The 24,638-nt window shown below is 41.2% G+C and overlaps 1 protein-coding gene across 1 annotated transcript in view; it reads left to right on the forward strand.

Moving 5' to 3' along the window:
- The window catches only part of LOC134364440 (leucine-rich repeat-containing protein 37A3-like), a 50,212-nt gene extending 28,692 nt beyond the window's left edge, over positions 1-21,520 (forward strand). Inside the window, exons 7-14 of the mRNA XM_063080362.1 lie at positions 4,977-5,048; positions 5,644-5,718; positions 10,884-11,002; positions 12,912-13,012; positions 13,193-14,803; positions 15,354-15,458; positions 19,447-19,484; positions 21,317-21,520. Of these exons, the coding sequence (XP_062936432.1) occupies positions 4,977-5,048; positions 5,644-5,718; positions 10,884-11,002; positions 12,912-13,012; positions 13,193-14,803; positions 15,354-15,458; positions 19,447-19,484; positions 21,317-21,413 (2,218 nt within the window). The 3' untranslated portion in view covers positions 21,414-21,520. The remainder of the gene's footprint in view (positions 1-4,976; positions 5,049-5,643; positions 5,719-10,883; positions 11,003-12,911; positions 13,013-13,192; positions 14,804-15,353; positions 15,459-19,446; positions 19,485-21,316) is intronic.
- The last annotated feature ends 3,118 nt before the right edge of the window (positions 21,521-24,638 follow it).

Below are 24,638 nucleotides of genomic sequence, written 5' to 3' on the forward strand. Positions count from 1 at the left end.
TTACTATCTACTGTCCTTCAGTTCAGTCTGAAGGACCCCTTTTAGTATTTCTTACAGGGAAGGTCTTCTAGCAACAGATTCTTAGTTTTTGTGTGTCTAGCTTAGTTTTGCCAAATAATAGAATTCTTGGTTGACAGGTTTTTTTTTTCTTTCAGCACTTTGAATATGCCATCTCACTGCCTTGTAGCCTCCATTGTTTCTGATGAGAAACCAGCTATTAAAATTACTGAGGATTCCTTGTGTGTGATAAGTTGCTTTTCTTTTGCTATTTTCAATATGATCTGTCTTCAGCTTCTGACAGTTTGATTATGATGTGTCTAGGTGTGGATCTCTTTGAGTTTATCCTACTTGGAGTTCCTTCAGATTCTTGCATGTCTACGTAAATGTTTTCCATCAGGTTTGGGAAGTTTGGGCCGTTATTTCTTCAAATATTCTTTCTGCTCCTTTGTCTTTCCCTTCTCCTTCTGAAACTCCCATTATGTGTATGTTAGTAAACTTGATGGTGTCTCACAAATGGGTCTCTGAGACTCCATTCATTTTTTTTTATTCTTTTTTCTTTCTTTTTTCTCAGACTCAGTAATCTCAGTTGACCTTCAAGTTCCTGATTCTGTTTTCTTCCTGCTCATTCATCTTAGTTGCAATACTTTCCAACCCCAGAATTTCTGTTTTGCTCCTCTTTATAATCTCTATCTATTGTTATTCTATAATGAGATATTGTTCTCACACTTCCCTTTAGTTCTTTAGTCTATAGAACTAAATGGTTTTCTTTATCTCTTGAACATATTTTAAATAGCTGAATTAAATGTTCATCTAGTAAGTCTAACAACTGGGCTTCCAAAGGAACAGTTTCTACTGATTGGTTTTTTCTCCCCTGTGTATGCGTCATACTTTGTTTCCTTGCATCTCTCATGAATTTTTGTTGAAAACTGGATATTTTAAACAATATAATGTAGTGATTCTGGAAATCAGATCCCCATCCCCAGGGTTTGGTGTTATTGCTGCTTGTTTTAGTAGTTGCTGTTTATTTAGTGACTTTTCTGAACTAATTTTGTGAAGTCTGTGTTCTTTGTTTTGTGTGTACACTGAAGTCTTTACTTGGTTATCTCAGTGGTCAGCTAATGATTGAACAGAGATTTCATTAAATGCCTGGAACCAATAAGCCTCTGAGTTTTTGCCAAGGGGCTATGTGTGCATATTAGGGCATGCCTTCAGCACTCAGCCAGAAGTTTACAGCTCTGCCTTAACTCTCACTTCCTGCTGTGCAGAAACTCAAGATCAGCCAGGGTTGAGAGTTTAGGGTCTTCTCAGGTCTTTCCTGACTGTGCTCACAGCCCTACACATGTGTATGGCCTTCCACATTCCAGTTTCCCAAGGACATGTTGGAGTATTTCAAAGTTCCTAAGGACATCTTATTCTTCAGCTTTTCCTGTTAAGCTTTCAATTAGGCCATTTTTCATTATTCATTGCCTCATGCAGCTGTCATTTTAAAACAATTGCCTGTAATTGCTTTCCAAAAACATCCTCTGGTGAGAAACTTTTAGCACCAGGTAGCTCTCAATCAGATCAAATAAGTAAACTTTTCAAGTGAGATCTTCCAGGGAATCACCAGACAGGTCAAATAATGACAATTGATTGGGAATGAGGTTTTGAAGGAGCACCAGCTCCATTCTGTTCCCTCTGGTACTGGGGATATGGGCTAATTTTCAGGTTACCACTGATCTGGACAGTGAGGAATGGTCTAAGGCAAGTTAAAATGATACAAATCGCACTGTTCTTCCAGAAATTCAGCTATTTTTCTGGAATATTTATTTATATGCTCCTTGGCTGCTACAAGCCTTGGTTAAATTTACAGAGTTCTGAAAAAGTTGATTCTGACCATTTTTGCCATTTTTTGTTGTTGTTGCCTTTATGGAGAGATGAAGTTTCAGATGTCCTTACTCCACCATTTTCACCGATGTCACCTACAGCATGGTTTGAAATCTCTTGTCTCAATGACCATGGATTCATTAAATATTTAATCATGGAAAATGATTAGGGAAAAGGAGTAAAAAGAGAAACTGTAATTCTCATAGTGGCTTTCCCAGATAAGTACATGAAGTTTCAAAAGTTTTTTCTATATTTATTCTTCTCAAAATAAAGGTTAAAGTTACAGCTATTTTAAACCCCTTTTCTTTATACAGGTTAAACATAGGCTTTGGAGTCAGAACTGAGTTCAGCTTCCAACTTTGATTCTTATTAGCTTGACCACCTATTACATGTTGTATAACCTCTCTGTGCCTCAATCTCCTCATTTAGAAAATGGAGTAATAATAATATGTACCATATAAAGTTATTCTGAGGATTAAATGTGAAATGCTGATCACAGATGCCTGGCAGCTGAATAGATATTAGCTATAATAATTATTATTTTTATAATGTTCTGCAAATGTACACTAATGATTCTTTTGTTTGTTTGTTTTTATTTATTGAATCAAAATCGATTATACATTTTTGGGGTTGAACATTTAGATATGTTGATTAAATCAATATTACTAGCATATATACTGTTACAAATTGTAATTATTCTTTATGCCCCTTGTCCAACCTCTCCCCTCCCCCCATGCCCTCCCTCTCCCCGCTCTAATTGCCCTAGATTTCTTCTCTGCTTCTGAAAGAATAATGGTTACTCTGTTAACTTGTTGCCTAGATGATCTGTCCAATGCTGAGAGATGTGATCAGGTCCCCCAATATTATCATAGAGCAGATGCTTCTTCTGTCACTCTGAAATGGGTTTTGTGGAAAGAGACATCTTCTTTTCTTTGTCTCTGCTGGTGACGCTTCTTGTGTGGATACACTCCAGTGGTTGGCAGACCATCTGTGTGGTGGCCATGGCGTCTAGCCGCTTCTGCAGCAGCCATGGTTATTGTGGTAGCTATGGTGGGTCACCCATGGGGGGGTGCTGTTTTTGGTATGCTCCTTGGCACTGGCGGTATGCCTGGTTGTGGGGTGTGTTTGGTCCCATTCTCCATGCCTCTGGTCCCTGGGAAGGCCCCAAGGCACTGGCACCATGTGCCTGGATGTGGAAGAGTGGTCCAGTCCCCTTCTCCATGTCCTGGGTCCCTGGGTGGGCTCCGAGGTACTGGCACAGTGTGCCTGGTTCTGGGAGAAGGGTCTGGTCCCCTTCTCCATGGCTTAGATACCCAGGTGGGCCCTGAGGTGCTGGCGTTTTGTGCCTGGTGTGGGAGGAGGGTCCAGTCCCCTTCTGCATGCCTCTGGGTTGGGCAGGTCCCGAGGTCCTAGCATGGTGTCCCTGATTGTGGTAGAGAGGTCCAGTCCCCTTCTCCTTGCCTCAGGTCCCTGGGTGGGCCCCAAGGTACTGGTGTGGTGTGCCTTGTTGTGGGAGGAGGGTCTGGTTCCTGGCTCCATGCCTCAGGTCACTGGATGGAACCCAAGGTGCTGGTGGTGTGCCTGGCCCGGAACTAATTTTTTGTCCTTTGCTTCTAACGGGGGGAACTTCCTGTGGGAGCCAGTACTTGAGCTGTGTGGTTGTTTAAATTGCTACTTTGCTGCTGTTTCCCTAGGGAAGGCTTTTTGTGCAGCTCTGGGTTTAATGGTTGACCTTATAGGTACTTCCGGCTCTCCAGAGACCCAGTGGATCTGTGTTCTGTAGAATCTCTGATCTGGGCCTGAGTTTTTTCATCAAACTGCACCCCATGCAATTCTGTATTCCTGACCAGTCTCCTCTGAGTGGTCCTGTGCTGATTGGGGGGCAGATCAGCTGTCCCTGCTGTGTCCCAGTGTTCCCCTGCTGGGCACATCTCCCTCACTGACGGTGCTCCAAAACTTCCCATGGGATGGGCCCTGTGCTGGTCCCTTGTGATGACTCACTGGTCTCTGAGTGGCTCCCTGTTTCTGGTTGTTCTAATGATTCTTGAATAGAGTTAACCTAAAGGCGGATTTTCTTTTCTTTTTCCCTGTTTCTTTTCTTTTTTTGTTGTTTTTCTTTGGTTTTTCTTGTATGTTTGTTTGTTTTTGGGTTTTTTTGCCATAAAGTATTGAAAAGAAAATCTATTCCAGCATTTTGGAATACAAATTTGGTCAAAAAACAAATTTATTCCTTTTATTGATTTATAAACTAAATGTTATTTATTAGTCAACAAACATTTATTAAATACCTAGTAAATTTCAGGCACTCTGCCAGGCACAGGGATGACAATGACAGTAAGATGTGTCCCTTGCCCTCAAGCAGCTGACATTCCAGGAGACTGACAAGTATACATGTGATTACATGCAATGTAACAAAGGCTGTGATGTGATACAAGAGCACAAGGGCTGGTGTGTGTGTGATGGGAGTATGGTTTTCACCAGTTCCTTCCCTTAGATGTGAACCTTTTTCTTTGGCTCCAAAGCCAAGGAATTGGTCCCATTTTTTTCTCCTGGCTTTTTTTCAGCACCACACTCTCCAAATTTTCCTTGTGGCTTTTATGTTTAGTTTTGTTTTGTTTTGCAGCTGGCTGGCAGGTACATCCAAACCCTTGACCTTGATGTTACAAGGTGGTGCTCCAACCAACTGAGCAACCAGCCAGCCTGGTCCAATTTTTTTCTTGACTGGATGAATTAATCATGATTTCTTTTTGAAATTTCTAAAGGTGAAAGACAAGCACCTTGAATTATGGAGGGCACTATAAATGCTGTTTCCTGAAGAGTAAGGTCTTTCTACTGGTGAAGTCACTTCTAGGATTTTTGACCTAAAAAGTTTTTTGACATACTTTTCCTTTGCTATCCATTTTTTTCTTTTCTTTTTCTCTTCTCTACTTTATGTTTTAGTTTTCAAAGGAAGAGTACTTTACAGATTCTAAGTGTGATTTATATGTAAAGACAGAAAATGATTTTTTTTTTTACCAAAAGTTCCATATTACAAAAATGAATATAAACTTTTCATGCAGTTTCATGCATATTAAAAATGCAAATAATTTTAATCTCATTGCATTTTTCAGAATTCTCAATCATAATCCTCTGACTACTGTTGAAGATTCACATCTTTTTAAATTGCCAGCATTAAAATATCTGTAAGTATCACAGTAATGTCATGAGTCACAAGATGACTTCTGCTTTTCTTTTTTCCTTTCATCAAAGATTAAGTATTTTCACTTGAGCTAAAAAGTCATAATTTTAATTTTAACTGGGTTATTGGGGGAAAAAGTTATTGGCAAAGGAAAGGACTAAGAGAGGATGTGTAATGGGCAAGACCGCCAGCAGTGGAAGAGAGCAGTGTTGAAGAAAACATATAGACATGGAACGTGAGATGCATGTGGGAATATCATTTATCCCAGAAAGCAAAGAGGAAGAACTGTATTTTATTTAAAAAAGAAAAAAAAGTGTAATCAAGACAGGCGAATGCAATTCAAAATAATAAGAAAGATAATGGTTAAAAAAAAAGTAGAGGTTCTCTATTCAATCCCAAGGCCCTTAGTTTAATGATGCAAATAAACTTAAATTTATTCAATAAGAGCTCTCTGAATTATCTTCTATGGCCAATAAACTCTTAAGGTTGTTTATAGAGAAGCCAAATTTGAAGTACTCATATGTCCTTGAAATGTGTTTTTAAGTACAGAACTTTTGTATTGGGGTTCCTATCGTGAATGTTTGGGCTTTCTCCTCCAGAGACATGGGAGCAACACACGTGTCACTTAAAACAATTGAGAACACCATTTTGATGACTCTTGAATTGGAAAAACTGTAAGTTATTTTTTTTCTTAGACTTATTTTCACTTAGTTTTGGGGTTGTTTTATTGTTTTCTTAAGTCAGTTTTATTGAGGCATAATTTTCACATAATAAAATTCACTCCTTTTAAGAGTAAACTTTGATGAGTTTTGACAAATGTATGTTATGCAACCACCACCACATTCCCAATATGGAACATTTCTCTCCCTTCAAAAACGCCCCTCATGTCTCTTTCACTTACATAATCCTTTTAAGATTATGTTATCATCCATGCTGTTGCGTCTATCTGTAGTTCATTCCTTTTTATTGTTGGGCAGCATTCCAGTGGTGTGGATATACCAGTTTGTGTATCCATTCATCAGTTTATGCACATTTGGGTGGTTTCCAACTTTTTGACAATTATGAATAAAGCTGCTAAAAGTACTCACATGCACGTCTTTCTATGAACATATATTTTCAGTTCTTTGGGGTAAATGCCTAGGGGTGGGATTTCTGCATCACATGCTAAGTGCATATTTAACTTCTTAAGAAACTGCTGGACTGTTTCCTACAGTGGCTGTACCATTTTGCATTCCCTCCAGCAGTGTATGAGAGTTGCAGTTGCTCCACATCTTCACCTGATCCTTCTATTCCAGGGTTTTAAAAAAATGTTAGCCTTTCTACTAGTAGGTGTGGAGTCATTGCGGTTTTAATTTGCGTTTCTTTAACAGCTGATGATATTGAGTGTCTGTTCATGTGCAAATATCATCTTTACTGAAGTGTCTGTTCAAATCTGTTCCCATATTTTGATCAGATATTTATCTTTTTGAGTGTTAAGAGTGCTTTATTATATACTCTGGATACAAGTCCTTTTTCTCAGATATGTGTTTAGTAAATACCTTCTCTCAGGCTGTGGCTTATCTTCTCGTTCTATTTAAAGTATCTTTGAAGAGCCGAAGTTTTTAATGTTTTAATTTTGACGAATTCTAATTTAGCAATTTTTTTCTTGAATGGTTTGTGCTTTTTTGTGTCTGACCTAAGAAATCTTTGTTTAAGAACCCATTGCCTAATCCAAACTCACAAAGATCTTCTCCTATGTTTTCTTCTAGAAATTGTGTAGTTACATTTAGGTCTATGATCCATTTTGAGTTAATTTTTATGTATGGTGTGAAGTATGTCATTTTTTGCAGTCTTTTATTTCCGTAGGGCCCTATTGTGACAGTTTGTTACACAACTCATCGCAGCTTACATTTTGCCATCCTCCATCCAGTATGGCAAACTAAATAGAAACGTGCTGTTGTGCTAAGGCTAGTTGAAGGGATTACACAAGATCAGTATGGAAAAAGGCCCTTCCGTTGCACTCTGCTGCAGTCATTTTTGTGAGGTCACTTCCTTGACTATCTTCACAACGTTGTCAGCAGATCCATCAGTTACTCTAGCCTCATCGTCCTCAACCTCCTGCAGCGTCTGACACAGTCGATCCCTCCCATGTTGGCTAGATGACCTTCTCACTGCATAGTCAAAGTTGTCATCCACCAGCCTTTTCACTTTCTTATCCACAGTAGTGGGGTTCTATCTGCTTTTCTCTTGACCATTACTGGATAAGAAAAAAGTGCTGTCATTCTCTGTAGCCATTTGCTATCAATGCCACAAAGAGATTAATGCAACTGCCACAGTGGAGTTCATTATTGAAAGTCCTCGGGAGTTTAGACATTTATATACAAAGTAAGTAAGCCAGCTCATTTGAGTCTTGACTCCTGTGTAATGATCTTTAATGTGTATTGAAAAATAATTATTCTCAAGTAAGGATAATCTACACCTAAGGTCATTTGCAGTCTCAAAAATTGGTCAGCATGCTTTAAAACCATTATTTAAGTTTGTCATCACTTGTACTATTCCTAGCTCATACTTTTTAATGAATAACAAAACTGCAATATTTCCTATGAAGTGTTCTTGCTAAAAATGTTTCTTGATATGTTCAGGTTGATCATACAAAACCAAATTGAGGAGCATTCTGTAAAACAGTTGGCTTGAAGGCTTAAAAAGTCAATGCCATGAAAGATTTTTAAAAGATGGGGAACAGTTGTAAATTAAAGGAGACTAAAGAATCATGAAAACTAAATAGAATTCCTGGTGTTTGATTGGATTCTGGCTTAATAAAAAAAAGCTATGACATGACTGGGACAGTTGAGAAAATTTGTATATGGACGATATAAGGGACAGAGGTATTCATATTAGATTTCACTGGGTGATAATAGTATTGGGGTATGTAGGACAATGCCTTGGTTGTTATGGGATGCACACTGAAGTGTTTAGCAGTGACAGGTCATAATGTCTGCACTTACTCTCAAATGGTTTGCCCAGCAAATGTATAAACATACCCACACTGAAGACAGATGTGGTGAAGTGTCACCAATTGTTGAATCCAGGTGAAAGGTATACAAATGTTCATTATACCATTCTTTCAAGTTTTCAGTAGATGTGAAATTTTCCAAAATAAAAAGTTGGGACAGGAATGAAACAGCAAACACTTTGTGACAGAGTTGAGGTTGCTGTAGATGCAAAATGCTGGATTACTCTTCTGGGTCCATTCTTTCTATATGAACATCAGAAGCTTCCACCAGACCCAAAGGAGTGTTAGTCACATGTAATTACCCTTCTAGGGGTTTGAAAAATATGTCAGGCCAACTTACTGGATGCGGTTTTAATCTAAAACTCTTTACATTGTACTGCCAACTCAGCCTTCATGGACCCGAAAAACACACTTCTGTTTTGACAGTCATAATGTGGTCCTAAATAAGGGCATCATTTTGGAGGACTCAGAGAAGGAACCCAAGGTGGGAGAGCATGATTACTTTTCAGGTAGCCTCTGTAAGTTACTAATTAATTAACATTTATTGAGTACTCACCATGTGCCAGGCACTTTTCAGGTATTGATACATTTTTTCCTAAAAACTCATTAGAGGTAGGCGCTATTATAACAGAGAGGCTGAGCAACAGAGATTAAGCAGTTTGCCCAAGGTCACATTATTAGCAGAGCTGGGATTTGAGCCTAGTCTGGTTATGGAATCTGTATTCCTAATCACCATGCGATACTGCTTAAAGTTAACCTGGAGGATTTACTCCAGTCATAGAGACAGTTTTTATCTCCCTGAAAGTGCGCCCAGTAAACCATAATAATAAGCTAATCAATAGTTTGGGTATCTTTTCTGCCCAAATTTTTCTTTTGAAAAACTTTAAACCTACCAGAAAGATGAAAGAGTAAGTACAATGGACACCCTGTATCCTTCGTGTGGATTCTATTGTTAACATACTCTTTTCTCTCTCTCAGTCTCTCTGTCTCTCTGTCTCTCTCTCTGGATGGACCGCATAGTAGCCTTTAGTGTAGAGCTCAATATTCACAGCTGTTAAGGCAAGATCTTTCTGAGTACCCAATGCCCCTTGACACATGGGGTTTTCCATCCTGTCATGGGAACAGGCACTCTTCCTGAGCCTGTGTATAATTCAATTATTCTTCTAATACTTTTGTTGTTGCTGCTTTGGTTTTTTGTGGCTGGCCAGTACAGTGATCTGAACCCTTGACCTTGGTGTTATCAGCACCATGCCTGTCTAATGCTTTCAAGTGGTTCTTTTCCTGACCTTAAGTAGTTTCCTCATACACATGCACTGATCAGTACTTTGCTGAACACTTGAGAGATCCCTCTGAATAACTCTCGAGTTCCTTCTTTGTGCACTTCTTTTCTCGCTGGTGACTCTACTTTGTGAATTCTAGTCACCTCAATTTTCCTGGATTCTCAGCTCCATCTCCTTAATGAAGGAGTCTGCAAGTCTCTGCCTGTGTCTCCCCCACCCTTGCATCACAGCCTGGAAACTGTCTCAAGGCAGTAAGCTGGGCAGTCACAGGGCTTACTTCATTTATTTCCCATCCATTGGAGATCACTGTCTGTCATTGCCTGATGTCCAGTGTCTTGAGAACTGTTGTTTTGTATATTTTGTCTAGTTTTTCAGTTCTTTCAGGTGGGAGGTTCAATTGGTCCCTGTTACTCCATCTTGGTCAGAAATGAGTAATGTTCTTTAAATCTGTTTTGTTTAATCCAGGATCCAATCAAAGATCGGGTTTTGCATGCTATGTCTTTGTTTCCTTTAGTCTAAAGCATTTCCCTACTTCTTTTTGGTCTTTTATGACAGTGTCACTTTTGAAGAGTCTGAGACAGTTGTCTTGTAAGTTGTCCCACAACCTGGATTTGTCTGTTTCCTCCTGATTAGATTCAGGTTAAATATTTTTGGTAAGAATAGTACATAGGCAATGTATTCTTCCTACCTCATGACTTTAGGTGGCCTATAATGCTGTTTGATCACTTGATTAAGGTGGTATCTTACAGATCTCTCCATTGTAAAGTTATTTTTCCCCCTCGGGAATTAATAGTTTGCAGGGTGTTAAGATTCTACTGGTGAAAGCCTTTTCACCCAACTGTGAATCAATGATAGTCTGAATCAATTTATTATATTGGTGGTTGCAAAATGGCACTTTTCTAATTCTATCATTCCTTTTACATTTATTAGCTGGCACTATTTTGTTAAAGAAGAACTCCCCACCCTTTTATCTTTGATTATCATTATGAACTAATGTATTCTTCACATTATATTGTACCTTATTATCATCGTTATGCTTTTGAATGCTCAAATTGCCCAGATTTGGCATATGTGATCTCTGTTATTGTTTAACCACATAATGCAGGTTTAAACTAAGCTGTGTTTTTTATGTCCAGAGTAATTTCTAATACTTACCACAGCCAAGAATTGAGAAAGGGACTCTAGAATAGGGGCTTATTCAGACTCTTCTTAGAAGTCTGCCTTCTCCCTGTGTACTCTCATCCCAAAGTGAGACTTCTGAGATGGGAGGAGATACTTCTGAATTAAACTTTAGATCAGTGTCACCTAATTCTGATCCCTATCACTTTTATTCTCAGTGTTCTATGTCCACTGTCATACTTACCTTTCTACTGGGCACCTCTTGTCTTCCTTCCTATTTACAATATTCAACAGCAGCTTTTGGCCATCTGGTCCCTACCCAACTGTCCAGGCCACACACCTCATGAACTTCTTTTTGCACAGCCCTGTGATAGCCTTTGCCTGCCTCTTCTACCTACTCAAGTAACCCCTTTACCATTAACCTAATTCTCTGTGTTTCCACTTATAGGATCTTACCTAGAAATTTGGCCTGCTGCCTCTGCCAATTTAAAAATAATATTGAGGTTGTCTGCAAGACAGTCAAGCTGCATTGTGACAGTACATGTCTGACAAACACCACACATTGTCGTGAGTCTGAATTACCTGATGATACATTTTTTATTATTATTTGTTTTTTAATTTTTAATTGGTGCTGATAAATTTTTACTCTAATGATATAATTGCTTTATTTTATTCATTAGTTCATAATCCCCAAATTTCTGTATTACTCCCTTGCTGAAAGTCAGGTTTTCAGCTAATATTACATAATTTAATAATGTAACTGTTCCATGTGCAAAAAGAACCGTTTCTCTGCTGTAGAAAGCAATGGAAGGGGAAGGAAATAACATTAATGGCCATACACTGTGTGCTGTGCTCTCTGCTTGGTGCTTAGTCACTGAACAATAACTTACTCATATAGTGTAACACAGTTTGTAAACTGGTTTTACATGCATCAGGTCTCAAGTGCCCTCTGCTTTATGGGACAGGTGTAGATCTGGTTTTCTTTTGTTTGTTTTTGTAATTTTATAAGAAAGCCCAAGTGGTGCTGTTGTATTTGGAGCCTTAGAGTTTCTAGTTCCATAAGTAGAAATTGCTACCTGGCCCTTCTAATGGAATGTAAGGTTCTTCCCTTCTTAGACTGTCCAACTCTGAACTTGTTCTGGATCTCAAGCATTTCTGTCCACAGAACAGTCAGGTGCTTTTGAAGTGTTTTTCTGTTATCAGCACTAACTATATGACTTCCCAAATGTGACTGCTTTTATGTCCAGATAGCTTGAATACAGGTCTCAACCAGTGATCTGGGGCAAATAATAAATAATAACATATTGCTGTGTATATAAAAACAGTGTTTTCTGTTTTTCAGAATGTTTTTTTCACCAATTAAATTATTTCCTTCTTCCCTACAAGTTGGCAGAAAAAGCATTTTTAATCTCCTTTTTCAGATGAGAAAAAGCAAGATCAGAGGTGTTAAGTGCTGTACCCTAGTGCCTGGGTCTTCTGTCCCATGTTCCTCCTTTCTCACGATCCTTCCCTCCTCTTCTCACCCTCACCACCACCAAAAATATTTTTAATTCTGGAAAGAAACCCAGCTCCACAATGGTACACTTGACCATGCAGTTGGAAGCTTTGGGTGGTTCCCCAAGTAAAGCTGGAAATACTAGAAATGAAATGAAAGTGAAGTACTAGGCTTCTGACAAAGTTGCTTTTTTTCTTCTTCATTTTAGGACCTCTAGTAATATTTATCCAGAAACTGCTTTTCTTCCACACATTTATTGAACATTCCACATAGGCATACAAGCTGGCAAATTAGAAATCTAACTTATACCCCAGATGCCTGCACAAATTTAAAGAAAGAACCAGAATAGACATATTGTTTTGTCCTGTGTAGGGCCTTCTGTTATGGGGGCTATGCTATATGGGAGCAGGGACCAAGTGAAGGAACTGGGTGGGTAGGTGGAGAAGGATGTGCAGATGAGGGCCTGTTAGTAGGAGGAATCGGGTTTCTGCTTTAGCATCTCTGCCCTTTTTCCCCTCAGAGGACTGTCTTTCATCATGGTCACCTGTGATGGTAGTGAGAACAAAAGCACACTAAAGAGGTGGAGAGAGGAAGACTTGCACTTGCTCTGCACATGAGGCAGGACAGTATGGGGCACCTGAATGTGAGGAGGCATGGAAGATCTGCAGAGAGGCCAGCTGACTGGGGGAATATGTGCCTTCCAGCCTTGGGCATGAGTACTGGGCAATTGGCCATTGGGGACCAATGGAATAGTCTAAATGGAATGTTTTGAGTAGGTGGCCACTTTTTCAAATGACGTCTTTTTCTCCTTTTGATGTTGCTATTTCATAGATTTAAGTGTTGGTTTATTTTCCTCCTCTCTAAATGGCACTCATATGTTTGCTGATCCTAATTTATTTGACTGGGATGTATAGCTGTGGCCTGACAAAAAGCTGCTCTATGAGTCTTCCTTTTCAAAAGCAGTCTCTTCTCTTTTTACAGTTGAAGAGGCATCCCTAAAGAATCCAGAAGGAAGATTCATGAAGATATTAAAAGCTCGGAAGCAGAACACAAGCACTGAGCTGACGATTGAGCCAGAGAAGGTATTCTCAGACAAAATTGGCAGAAACTGGGCAAATATGAAAGTGCAGCTAGACCTAAATGATAAAAGCGAAATTACACATGCACTAAATTACCTATTATCTTATCTATCCAAGGGAAATCTAGAAGATAAACAATCAACATTATTACCATTCATTAAACTGATTTTTTCAAATGTACAGGATGAAGATACACCCCTGGATTATTTGAAAAAAAATACAAATAGTCCCTCTCTTATACCTGAATACAATTCACCCTACACAGATAAATTGAGGAAGCTCTATTTTCTTGAAAATTTGATAGATTCAGAAATTGAAGAAAAAATCGATGAGGTTAAGAAGAAAGAAAAAACTGCCATGCATATGCAGTCTAGTCTTTTAGGTCCCAAAGTTAAACACCAAGTGTTTCTAAAGAAATTAGAAACTTCCCAACCAAAGGAGAACAGCCTTGCAAAGCTTGAGAGTATCGGGGAAAGGCTGCAGAGAGTGTACAGAGTCCTCAAGGGGCGAAGAGGTGTAAAGAACAGGCACTTCAAGGAAATGAGGGATCAGAGCATCAAGGAGGATCAGAGAATCATTGAAGGATCAGAGAATCAAGAAGGATCAGAGCATCAAGAAGGATCAGAGCATCAAATGAGAGATGAGAGCATCATTGAGAGCACAGGGGAAAGGCTGCAGAGAGTGAACAGATTCCTCAAGAGGCCAAAAGACAAGAAGAAAAAGCACTTCAAAGAAGTGAGGGATCAGAGCGCCAAGAGGGATCAGAGCATCATCGAGGGATTAGAGCATCAGTTGAGGGATCAGAGCATGACTGAGAGTGTAGGGGAAGGGCTGCAGAGAGTGTACAGGGTCTTCAAGGGGCGAAGAGGCATAAAGAACAGGCACTTCAAAGCACTGAAGGATCCGAGCATCAAGAAGGATCAGAGAATCATTGAGGGATCAGAGCATCAAGTGAGGGATCAGAGCATCATTGAGGGATTAGATCATCAGTTGAGGGATCAGAGCATGACTGAGAGTGTAGGGGAAGGGCTGCAGAGAGGGTACAGGGTCTTCAAGGGGCAAAGAGGCATAAAGAACAGGCACTTCAAAGCACTGAGGGATCCGAGCATCAAGAAGGATCAGAGAATCATTGAGGGATCAGAGCATCAAGAGGGATCAGAGCACCGAATGAGGGATCAGAGCATCATTGACAGTGTAGGTGAAAGGCTGCAGAGGGTGAACAGAATCCTCAAGGGGCCAAGAGGCAAAAAGAAAAGGCACTTCCAACAAGTGAGAGATCAGAGCTTCAAGAGGGATCAGAGCATCTTTGAGGGGTCAGAGCATCAAGAGGGATCAGAGCACCACAAGAATTCTGCTGCAGATTCTCCTGTGACTGCATTAAAGTCAGTGCCAACTGCTCAACAATCCAGTGAAACACAATGGAAATACCACAGCCCGGAGACTGACTTACCCCTCAAGCACAAAGACTTCAGTCACCCATCGCTTTCATCCCCAGGTGATCAATTTGAATTTCAGCTAAACCAGCACCTACAATCCCTCATGTCCAACAATGACATGAGAAGGCTTATTTCTCATGTTATCCGGACTTTGAAAATGGACTGCTCTGAGCCCCACGTACAAATGGCTTGTGCCAAGCTCATCTCCAGAACAGGCCTCCTGATGAAGCTTCTCAGTGAGCAGGAGGAATCAAAGGCATCCAAGGCAGAATGGGATCCGGACCAATGGAAAACTGAGAACTACATCAGTGAGAACCCAGAAGCCCAGGGTGAACAGAAAGACCAGGAGTCACATGAGGTGAGGACAACTACTGAAACATGAGACCCCGAATTTTCCATCATTTAGGATATGCCATTAAAGTGCCCAAGCAGGAAGACCAGAGGCTCCTAGTCCATATCTTGTCTTGGTCATGTAACTTTGACCAAGATAGTGATCTCCCACTTTGCTCAGAGAATAAAGCAGACCTAACACACAAGATAAATTCTAGAAGAAAATGCTTAATAGTAAGATTATGTAACACATTAGATTTAGTATGTTCTTTAAGAGCCTGTAAGCTACTCATCTGGAAGAATGGGTTTTATGTTTTTTTGTTTGGGTTTTTAAAAATTTTTTTTTATGGCAACTGGTGTCTACCGGGGTCCAAATCCTCAATCTTGCTGTTAACAACACCATGCTCTAACCAACTGAGCTAACCAGCCAGCCCAAGAATGAGGTTTTGAATAGTTAGCTTTCCTCACTTCACCATGGTGTTATAAGCACCACACCCTCCCAAGTGAGCTACCCAGCCACCCCAGCTTTCATCCTATCTCTTTGTTTTATAAAAATGATTTTTTTTTGTTTTTTTTAGCTCACTAAATATTTTCCAGAGTATGGCCATGACAACAAACTCATCTTGGCAATATCTGTGACTGTCGTAGTGATCATTTTGATTATAATTTTCTGTCTCATTGAGGTAAGAACAACAATTGATTCAGGTTTCTAGAATACATGCTGTCTTTACAATAGAATCTGAATCCACAATAGAAAGTGAAAATCAAAGCCATTTTCCCACCTACTACTGTATGACATTCCTCTTCAGTCACTGAGACTGAGGTGTGCTTTGTTCTCTTATTGCAAAGCATATTCCAGGGATTCTTACAAGAACCCCACTCCCAGAAGATCTCTGTTGAATTAAAACCAAAATAACAAGCCACTACACTATTTTGAGAAGTTTAAGGCCAGAGTTGATATGATAGTGAAATTTTGCCAACTTAAAAGTATGTCAGCAATTTTATGTACACACCAACCACCCTCATTCTGCCACTGAGTTCTTTCCCTGTTACTAAAATGACAAGAGATGTATAATCTTAGCCCTCATGGAGCTGTCATCACCCTGGGGAGAAAGGAAGGGTCCAACAGATAGCAGTGTTGTCCTGGAGGTTCATCAGATTGACACAACATCCTTCTTCTCCAGTGTGTAAGGCATTGTCTAAATAGGCTCAGGTAAAGCCCGGCAGCCAAATCCTGCATTAGGCTACTCCAAGGCATGTCGCATTCACAGGAACCTTCCTGGAGCTTGCCTCTGTTTACCTTTTGTTCAGTTACAAAAATAGCTTATTTTCCCAGCAGGCAGCTCCTGGCATATGAAAACAGTGATTTAAGAAGCTGACAATCTTGACTCTACCAGCCCAACCTCACTGACCTCATTTACCTTTTCTGCCATCATGGCAGCCTCCATTCCAGCCAAAGCAGCCCCCACCACACCCATCACACCAGGCCCATTCTTACTTGTGTCTGTGCCTTTGCCCATCTAAAATTCCCGTATGTCACTCTGCCTGTGGAAGTCCTGTGAGTCTGTCAAAAGCCACCTCAAGTTCCTCTTTCTACATGAAGCCATCCCTGAATACTCCAGCCCTCCTGGGCCTAGTCCCTCCATGAGATCTGTCACCATTTCTTGGAGTCCATAGTGAGGCATTCCCCCTCCCCTGAGAACTTAAAAATGTGGTAAACCATTTTTTAAAAGATGGCTATCCAAGGTTCACACATAATGAGCAGAGCAGAGATGTAAGGTCCCTGGTCTACAGACATGAGCAGAACCACACTGGACATATTAACGTATCTAAAGAAAAACATGTCCATCTACAGAGGGCTGGTCCGTAGTGAGAGCACAGACAAGGCGAGGAAGAGTCCAGCAAGGGCAGTGCCCACCTGACATTGTGTGTGAGTTGAGGTGGCACCTCAGGCGGCAGACGTGGGGTCGGCCCAGCAAGGCTGTGCCTGGGGGGATGGGTGAGTCCGGCCACCTCAGCCCTTTCCATTAAACACTGGAGTCAGCCGGTTCCTTTTCTGATTCTTTTCTCACATTAGCCTTCAGGTTGTGCTTCAGTGTGCCATGGAGGCCCCTCTCTCCAGAGGGGTGATTCACTGATTGCGTGGACACAGGTGTTCTGTCTGTGGAATAAGATATATTTCTGTCAAGTCATAATCTAGCATTCTGATTTTCAGTCAGTCCTGTGATATCGATAAGGTGAGACTGCTCTGAGCGGAAGGAGGGAGTTCTCTCTTGGTGAGGACAGAGTCTGATTTCTGAGCCTAGGAGGCAGGGACCAGCTGGGGTCTGTTGGCAGAGGCCTGTGGGAAGATAGTCATTGGCCATTAGCCCAGTCAGTACCTTCTGCATCTCCTGGTGGCATGTGGCCTTTTTTGTTCTTGAAATTTCTTTCAACTCCTATATTGCTTTTAGTTTCTGTATACAATGTAACCTTATATCTGTGTTTATTTACACGTTGTCATTATTTCCTTTCCTCACTTAGATGGTAAGCTATGTGAGGACAGGGAGCACACAGTGTTTCACCTGTAGTAGACAGTAGAGGTGTGCAAAGGAAGAGAGAGATGAGGCATCATGTCAATTCCACAATGAGGAATAATGCAACCTAGTGTTTCTTTGAAGTAGTAAGCAGAGTCCAGCAATAGACAGACTTGTGTGTTCCTAAGACTTTTGAAATGTCATCTTTTAATATTCTAATCAGTGGGAGAAAATGAATAGATGCTAACAGAACACCTAACTATTTAAGGAGCAATAACGGCAGACCCCTATTCTCACCTTAAACATATTTTAGCAAATGTAAAAAAAGAAAATGTAGAAATATTAGAAGAAAATAGAAGCAGTAGTTTTTATAATCTTGCAGTGGAGAAGAGCTTTCTAAGCCTGTATCACAGCAGAAACCTTTGCTAGATTTGCCCACCTTGTCTGCAACACCACTAGCAAACTTAGCACAATATGCTGAGCATGGGATGAAGAGTTTTCCATGTATTATGTGATTTAATCCTCACAACAGTCCTGTGAGGAGGACATTATCATCCCACTCTACAGAGGAAGGACATCAATTTAAGGCCACCATTGCAAAACCAAAAGCAGAACCCAGATTCCCCTGACTGCAAAGCCTGCGCACCTCACTGCCACTCTGTTTTGCCTCCTTAAAGACAAAAAAGAAACACTAGGAAATACTTGAAACATGGAAGTACAATGAAAACCACTGGAAGGATTAATATATTTAATATAAAGAGTTTTATAAACCAGCAAGAAAAAGACAGTCCAGTGGAGAAAGGGACAAAGGCTGTGAAGAGTAGGGAATTCATCGTCTATACTGTCGCATCTGCGGCCCTAGCCTGTGGCTTACGGGGTGCGAATCTTATTAGAGGCCTTTGTCACTTCACGGAACAGTCAATAGCACTATATTATTTACATTTTTCAATCCATCTGGAATTTGTTTAGTTTCTTGGTTTCTTAGTGTGGTTTTTGGTAGCTAATTTAACTTAATTTTCCCTTCATGAATATTCAATTGCTTTAAGGCAGTTTTTATTGTACCTTCCAGTCTTTCTTTAGTGATCTAAAATACCATCTTTACCTCGACTCTGTTCTCTTCTGTTGATCCAGTTGTCTTTTCCTGTGCCAGTACCAGGATCACACTACATAATTCCAGTTGCTTTATAACATTTTGAGGTATATATTTGGTAGGGCAAGCTCGTGCTGTTTGGTCTTCTTTTTCAAACGTTTCATAGCTATTCTTGCCCATTTTCACTACCAAATGTCAGCTGGTCAAATTTTGTAAAAAACTGTCTTGGGATTTGAATAGGATTGCATTGAATTTGTAGATTAATTTGAGAGTTGACATCTTTACAACATTCTAGGACCATGGTATCTCATGCCACTTATTTATATCTTCTTAACATCATTGAGAAGAGTTTTAGTGTTTTCATCACACAGATCTTACACATCTTTTAAAAAGTTTATTCCTAGGTATTTTACACTTTTATTGCTGTTGTAAATGGGATCATTCTTCCATTTCCTAATTAATTATTGGGGGTACATAGGAAAGCTATTGAGGTCTGTGTACTGATCGCTTGATTTTGTACCTAGCCACCTTACTGAATTCTATTACTTCCAATAAATATTTAGTTGTTTCTCTTGGGCTTTTTAGATTTTCCATCATTTTCATATGCAAATAATGATAGTTTTATCTCTTCCTTTCCAATCCTCATACACCATTTACTTTTCTTATTGCATTTATTAGGACCTCAAATCAACAGTGATGAATAGTAGCTGTCATAATAGGTGTCCTACTCTTGTTCTTGACTTTAAAACCATGCTGTTGTTTAGGTTTCGGGGAGATACTTTTATCAAGTTACAGATGTTTCCTTTTTTTCCCTATGTTTACGAGTTTTTGCTAGAAATTATCCATTGAAGGTTTAAAGAGTCAGTAAGTGCCAGGGGCATGCAAGACCCCAAGCTAGGTAGTATAGAAGAATGAAAGAACTATTTAACAGGATAGCGTTCCTGTTCCCCAAAAAGTTATCTCACCAGGTAGATAAGACTTCAAATAAATAAAAGGAATGAATAAAGATTTGGAGATAGTGGTCACTGTGAGAGATAATCATGATCCTGTTTTTTTCCAAAACAGATTTATTGTCATAGAAAAGTACCAGAAGGATCCCCAAGGTAAGTATTAATCTGGCAATTTTTAAACTAGAATTTTAGAACTAGAGAACTTAACATTTATCTATTTAAATTCCCTCATTTTGCAGTGAGAAAACTGCCAGAGGCAGGAAGAATACTTCCTTAACCCAGGGCTCTGCGTGACCCCAGCAACATTAGTTCCCCCAGGCAGAGCTGAGTTAGCAGTGACTAGCAAGGATGCACCTGCTGTCCTGCCAAGAAAGGGTAGTGGGGAGAGGCTTTGGTGTTGCCTGTTCCTTCTGCTGGGGAGTGGGCCCAGGCCAGGCCAGAGGCCTTCTTGGAGGCTCTGGAGAGGGGATAGGGAAGGCCACATGATACCATGGTAATTCAAGGCTCACAGAAGGTAGAATACATGAGTCCTTCCTCTAAAGTGGCAGGAAAACCTACCTTCTTATCCTACTGGATTTGGGGCCCCACACTCTCTATTCCTTTTATCCAAACCTCACAGTGTTTAACTAGGAGAGACCTCAGGCAGTAGTTTGTCTCTTCCTTTTATTATAAGGAAACAGAGAAGTTAAAAGGGAAAATATCTTGCCCGATGGTCTCACTGCAGTGATTGTCAGAAGAGGCTGATTCTTTTCCTAGCGGGGGATTTCTCTATTGATTTTATGGTGCTTGGGCTGAGAGCTACATTTTAGATCATAAATCAGTACACACATATATAGACACAGGTAGTTTCTGAAATGACGCACTCTGATTTTTTCATATTCTGTTTGTACTCAGAAAGAATATCTTGTGTTTTAGTGCTAGTAGTGTCCTTTAAACTGGTTCCACCACCCACTCACTCATCAGTGACAGCCTGCAGTTTTAAAATCAATGGGGTAGATAACCTGGCTAGTTGAACCCAGGCATTTGCTTGATGTGATTCAAATTCTAGGATAAAGCAGTTAGGAAGACAGAGGCATTTCATCCACCCCCCCCCCCCCCGCCCAGTGGATGACGCTTGTGAGACAGTCTGAAAGGGACTGATGTAAAATGCTTCTGGAGACAGCAGACACTTCTGCCCAGTGTGGCTGTGCGCTTTGTTCACTGCACAAGAGCACTTGGTCAAGAGAGTATATGGGGCTGAAAGTCCTGCCTGTACTCCATGCCGCATACACAGTTCTCCCCAGAGACATTGTGAGGACCTTTTGACAGACACAGAGAGCTTCTGGAAGCCCAGCATGCATGAAACTTTTTGAAGGTCCCTGGTCTGTGGTGATTTTCTCATTGTGATTATGGACCGATGTGCACATTTAGTCCTAATAAGACCAGAGATGTACATTGTGAGAGACATGGAAAATGGCATGACTAATTGTCTTGTGCATGTGTTTTCTCCCAAGGGGCTTTTTCAGATTTTTGCAGTATAGGAAATACTCAGAGAAAAATCACTCTCAGGTAAATTTGAGAAGGATTCACTCCTGTGCCCAGAGATAGCAGGGGAAATGCAGAATTAATGTTTCCCCTTTTCTTTTCTAGAAAGGCCTTTCCAGTTAAAAAAGCCTCTTTGGCTTAGGGATATATATAAACCGCTAAATGCTAGCCAACAGAAAAACACGGCCAAAAAGCTACACAACAAGACATCTTCTAATGAGGATGAGAGGTACAAGAACAGAGAGTAAATGATTGGGAACAATTTAAAATTTATATCTACAATGAGGAGATAATGAAAAGTTTTATTTTTATTTTATTTTTTTGGTGGCTGGTCAGTAAGGGTATCTGAACCCAGGACCTCGGTGATGTGAGGCTGTGCTCTGAGCAGCTGAGTTAACTGGCCAGCCTGTTAGTTGCTGTTTTCAAGAGTAAAAGCCTTGACATTGTTCGTCTTATCCTAGGGTGCTCCCTGCATCAGCCCAAACAGAGGACTCGGTGTTCATAGATATGCCTGATGGGGGAGAAGAAAGCGAGGTGCCCGAGGGGAGCACAGAGTGACACCGTCCTGCCTCAGGCCACCTGCAAATCTTATTTTCTCACCTTTCAGCACTGCATGTAGAATAATTTTTTTAATTGAAACTTATTAAAATTCATAAGCAATTCTAGCCATATGGTAAGAAATTAAAATGTAAATAGTTAAATATTTATATATAAATAACAAGGGCCATGGGCAAGCAAAGCGGGACTGAAGGTGGGATCTCTCATGGGAGCCAGTGGTCCCACAAGAGGCAATGCGAGTAAAGGATGAACACGGCTTCTCTTCCTCAGTTCCCAATACAGTCACTTTCTTGGAAACTTAAAAAATATGTCATCCTCAAGGGGTGTAGATTTTTAAATCAAATACCAGTTGCTTTGGTGCTCTCTCCCCTGGTTTATCAAAAACTAGTCACTTACAACAAACTTGACCTCCTGCCCACAGGGGATCATCCACCTTCTGGCCCCCATCTTTGGTCTTTGGTCTTTGAGGTTGTCAGAGTATTTGGATCACTGAGCCTACCTTTGCTGAGGGGCGACGTCCTTTCTTTTGTCCCAAGCCCTCAGACTCATGCATGAATGTGTGTCCTGCCTTGGTAAGGAGTTCTCCACCCCTACAAGCTGGTGGAAAATTCACACAGGTTTTCGGTTTCTCCTTTTAAAAATCCCAACCATTGTATAGCTAGCAGGGAGGTGCTGGAGGGATGGGATAAAGAAGAGTGTGTGAGAGCAGTGATTTCCCAAGATTGCCCTCCGTGGGCCTTTATTTAAGAAAACATAAGGGTAGGGTGACATCTCCGGTCACATGCAGAGCCCTCCCCTCTCCTGACCCCCTGTGGATCATGTGTGTGCTGCCCGGCTCCCTCCAGCTCAGCCAGCACCACACCCCTGTCTCACCCCATGCAGACCCATGGCTGCATGATTCCAAGTGACAACACAAGTACAATTCGCAGAAGATGAAAGGCTTCGCCCACTCCATCTTCAAATAAAAAGTCATTAATAAATCACGTTTAGTAAGTCAGTGAAAGTTAAACATATTAGTAAAAGAAAATCTGAATGAACTAGAATCCACCTATCTGAACACAAATCAGTGTTGGCAGTTCAGTAACATGGATGAGGAATGGTGCCAGCCACAGGGGAATGGCGTGGAGCCCACGAGGAGCAGCGAGACACACTGGGGACAGCCCATCAGCTCCTCATCTGGTTGATCAGCTTGCTGATGCTGGGCAAGACACCTGTTCTCTTGACACCTGCCCAAACTACACCCCAAAGTGTCATACTGAGAATGAAAAATGTAGTATTTCTTCAAGTGGTGACTTCAGTGAGCCAGGAAATATTTACTGAGTTTAAAGCACAGGACTAAATAGTAATAATAATAGGGAGCAGCAGTAGTAGCAGCAGCTGAAACAACAAACCAATTTGATGCACTGGCCAAACTGTGACCAAATCACAGCCTAAGGGCAGCGGGCTGAAGGGCTGAATGGAAATCCTTGGTCTTCAGGTAACCTATCTTAAATTTGCAATTTTTAAAAATAAATACTAATTTATCACCAATAAGATGATCTGGAAAGGGCAGAATCTCCTCATGAGATATGAGGTGCTCAGTTTCCCTGGGGTCGGGTTTCAGGCCACTCCCCTGGGGCTCAAACCAGTCCCCTAGGACTCAAGCCCCTCCTCTGAGATCTGAGCTACTGTTGCTCGTTGCACCTATTTTCAGCACAAGCATATGGAGACTGAGACTGCAGGAGGCAGATTTAGGTAATTCCAGGGACTGAGCATGCTCGGTAGAATGACCTTCCACTGCAGGTGCTAGAGAGCACCTAGCATATTTTAAGTGTATTTGCTGGAATTTGATCAATGAGCATGTTCCGAAGAGACCAACTGAGCATGTGCAAGTCTATGTTACATAACCTGTTACATAACTGGGAACCACCCCCTTAGTTGAATATTCATTGGATAGTGTGAATATGTATAGATAGCCAAACTACAAAAGTTAAATCCAGGAAGAAGGCAGGGCTGCTGCTCACTCTCTCTGGAGCCAGCCCATGCTTTGGCTGTGAGGTGTGTATTTCATGCTTTTTCGGTTAAACCTGCCTTTAGCTGGCTGCTGCTCACTGTCTCAGGCAAGCCTGCACTTTGTCTGTGAAGTATGTATTCATTACTTTTGTATCAAACTTGCTGCAGCTGCCACTCACTCTCTGGAGCCAGCCCACACTTTCCCTGTGAAATGTGTGTTTCTTATTCTTTACGTTAAAGCTGTTTTCACTTTCTACTCAAACTCTGCTCTGGAATTCTTTTCTGTGGCAGAGTCAAGAACCTGGGGAGGACAAGGTAGATTGAGGTCAGCTATCCGACCTCCCCAAACCCTCTCCTCTGCTATCACTCGGAGTCTGCTTCTGCTATAACTTTTTCTCAGCCTGAGGCCTGTCTTTCCAAACATTGTCCATTCATTTCAAACTGAGAAAAAAAACAATGAAATGGCTGTCCTCTGCAGTCCTTCCCAACCCATGATCCTTCCTTGCCCATCTACTAGGATGGCGGCCTGGGGGTCCAGTCCATTCTCCACCACTGAGAGCATTTCCACTCACGCAGCAGCTCCTGAGGTGAATCACACACCTGCAGGGACAGATGGTGGCCAGATGAGCCAGCTTCCAACTCACTCCCCAGCCAGACTCCCCTCCCAGTGTTGCAGTGAGCAGGACTGAAGCCATGATGGGACCTGAAACAGCAAGGGCTATGGGCATATTTTAAAAGGACACAGTTTTCTTCTTGGCATGCATTTCTCTGAGTTCCCTCTTTTCCCATGGTTATCTGTTATATTATTTTGGACAGGAAGTAGGATTTATTAGTGGGCACGAGTAGGAGGCAGCAGCACAGTGGAAACCCCCAGGAGAGCAGGGCCTATCTCTTGTCCAGGGGGACAAGGTTGGAGATGCAGTTAATCCCACAACCATCTGCGATCAGCTGCTTCTCAATGACCCTGTCTTCAGATTCATCCACATGAAACTTGGTAAAGCCCCACTTCTTTGAGAGGTGGATCTTCTGGCACCCCGGGAACTTGCACTTAGCCCTGCATAGGACCTCAATCACATGCTCCTTGTTCTGCAGCTTGGTGTGGATGGACGATGACTTGGCCAATGTGAACCCTGCCCACTGTGGCCTGGGGCTTTCCAAAAGCACTCCACATACCTGTCAGGATTCTAGATCAGCTACAGCACTAGGTCAGACACATGAACGTCCATTGGAAAG

Source organism: Cynocephalus volans, chromosome 16 (genome assembly GCF_027409185.1).
Source record: "Cynocephalus volans isolate mCynVol1 chromosome 16, mCynVol1.pri, whole genome shotgun sequence".
NCBI lineage: Eukaryota > Metazoa > Chordata > Mammalia > Dermoptera > Cynocephalidae > Cynocephalus > Cynocephalus volans.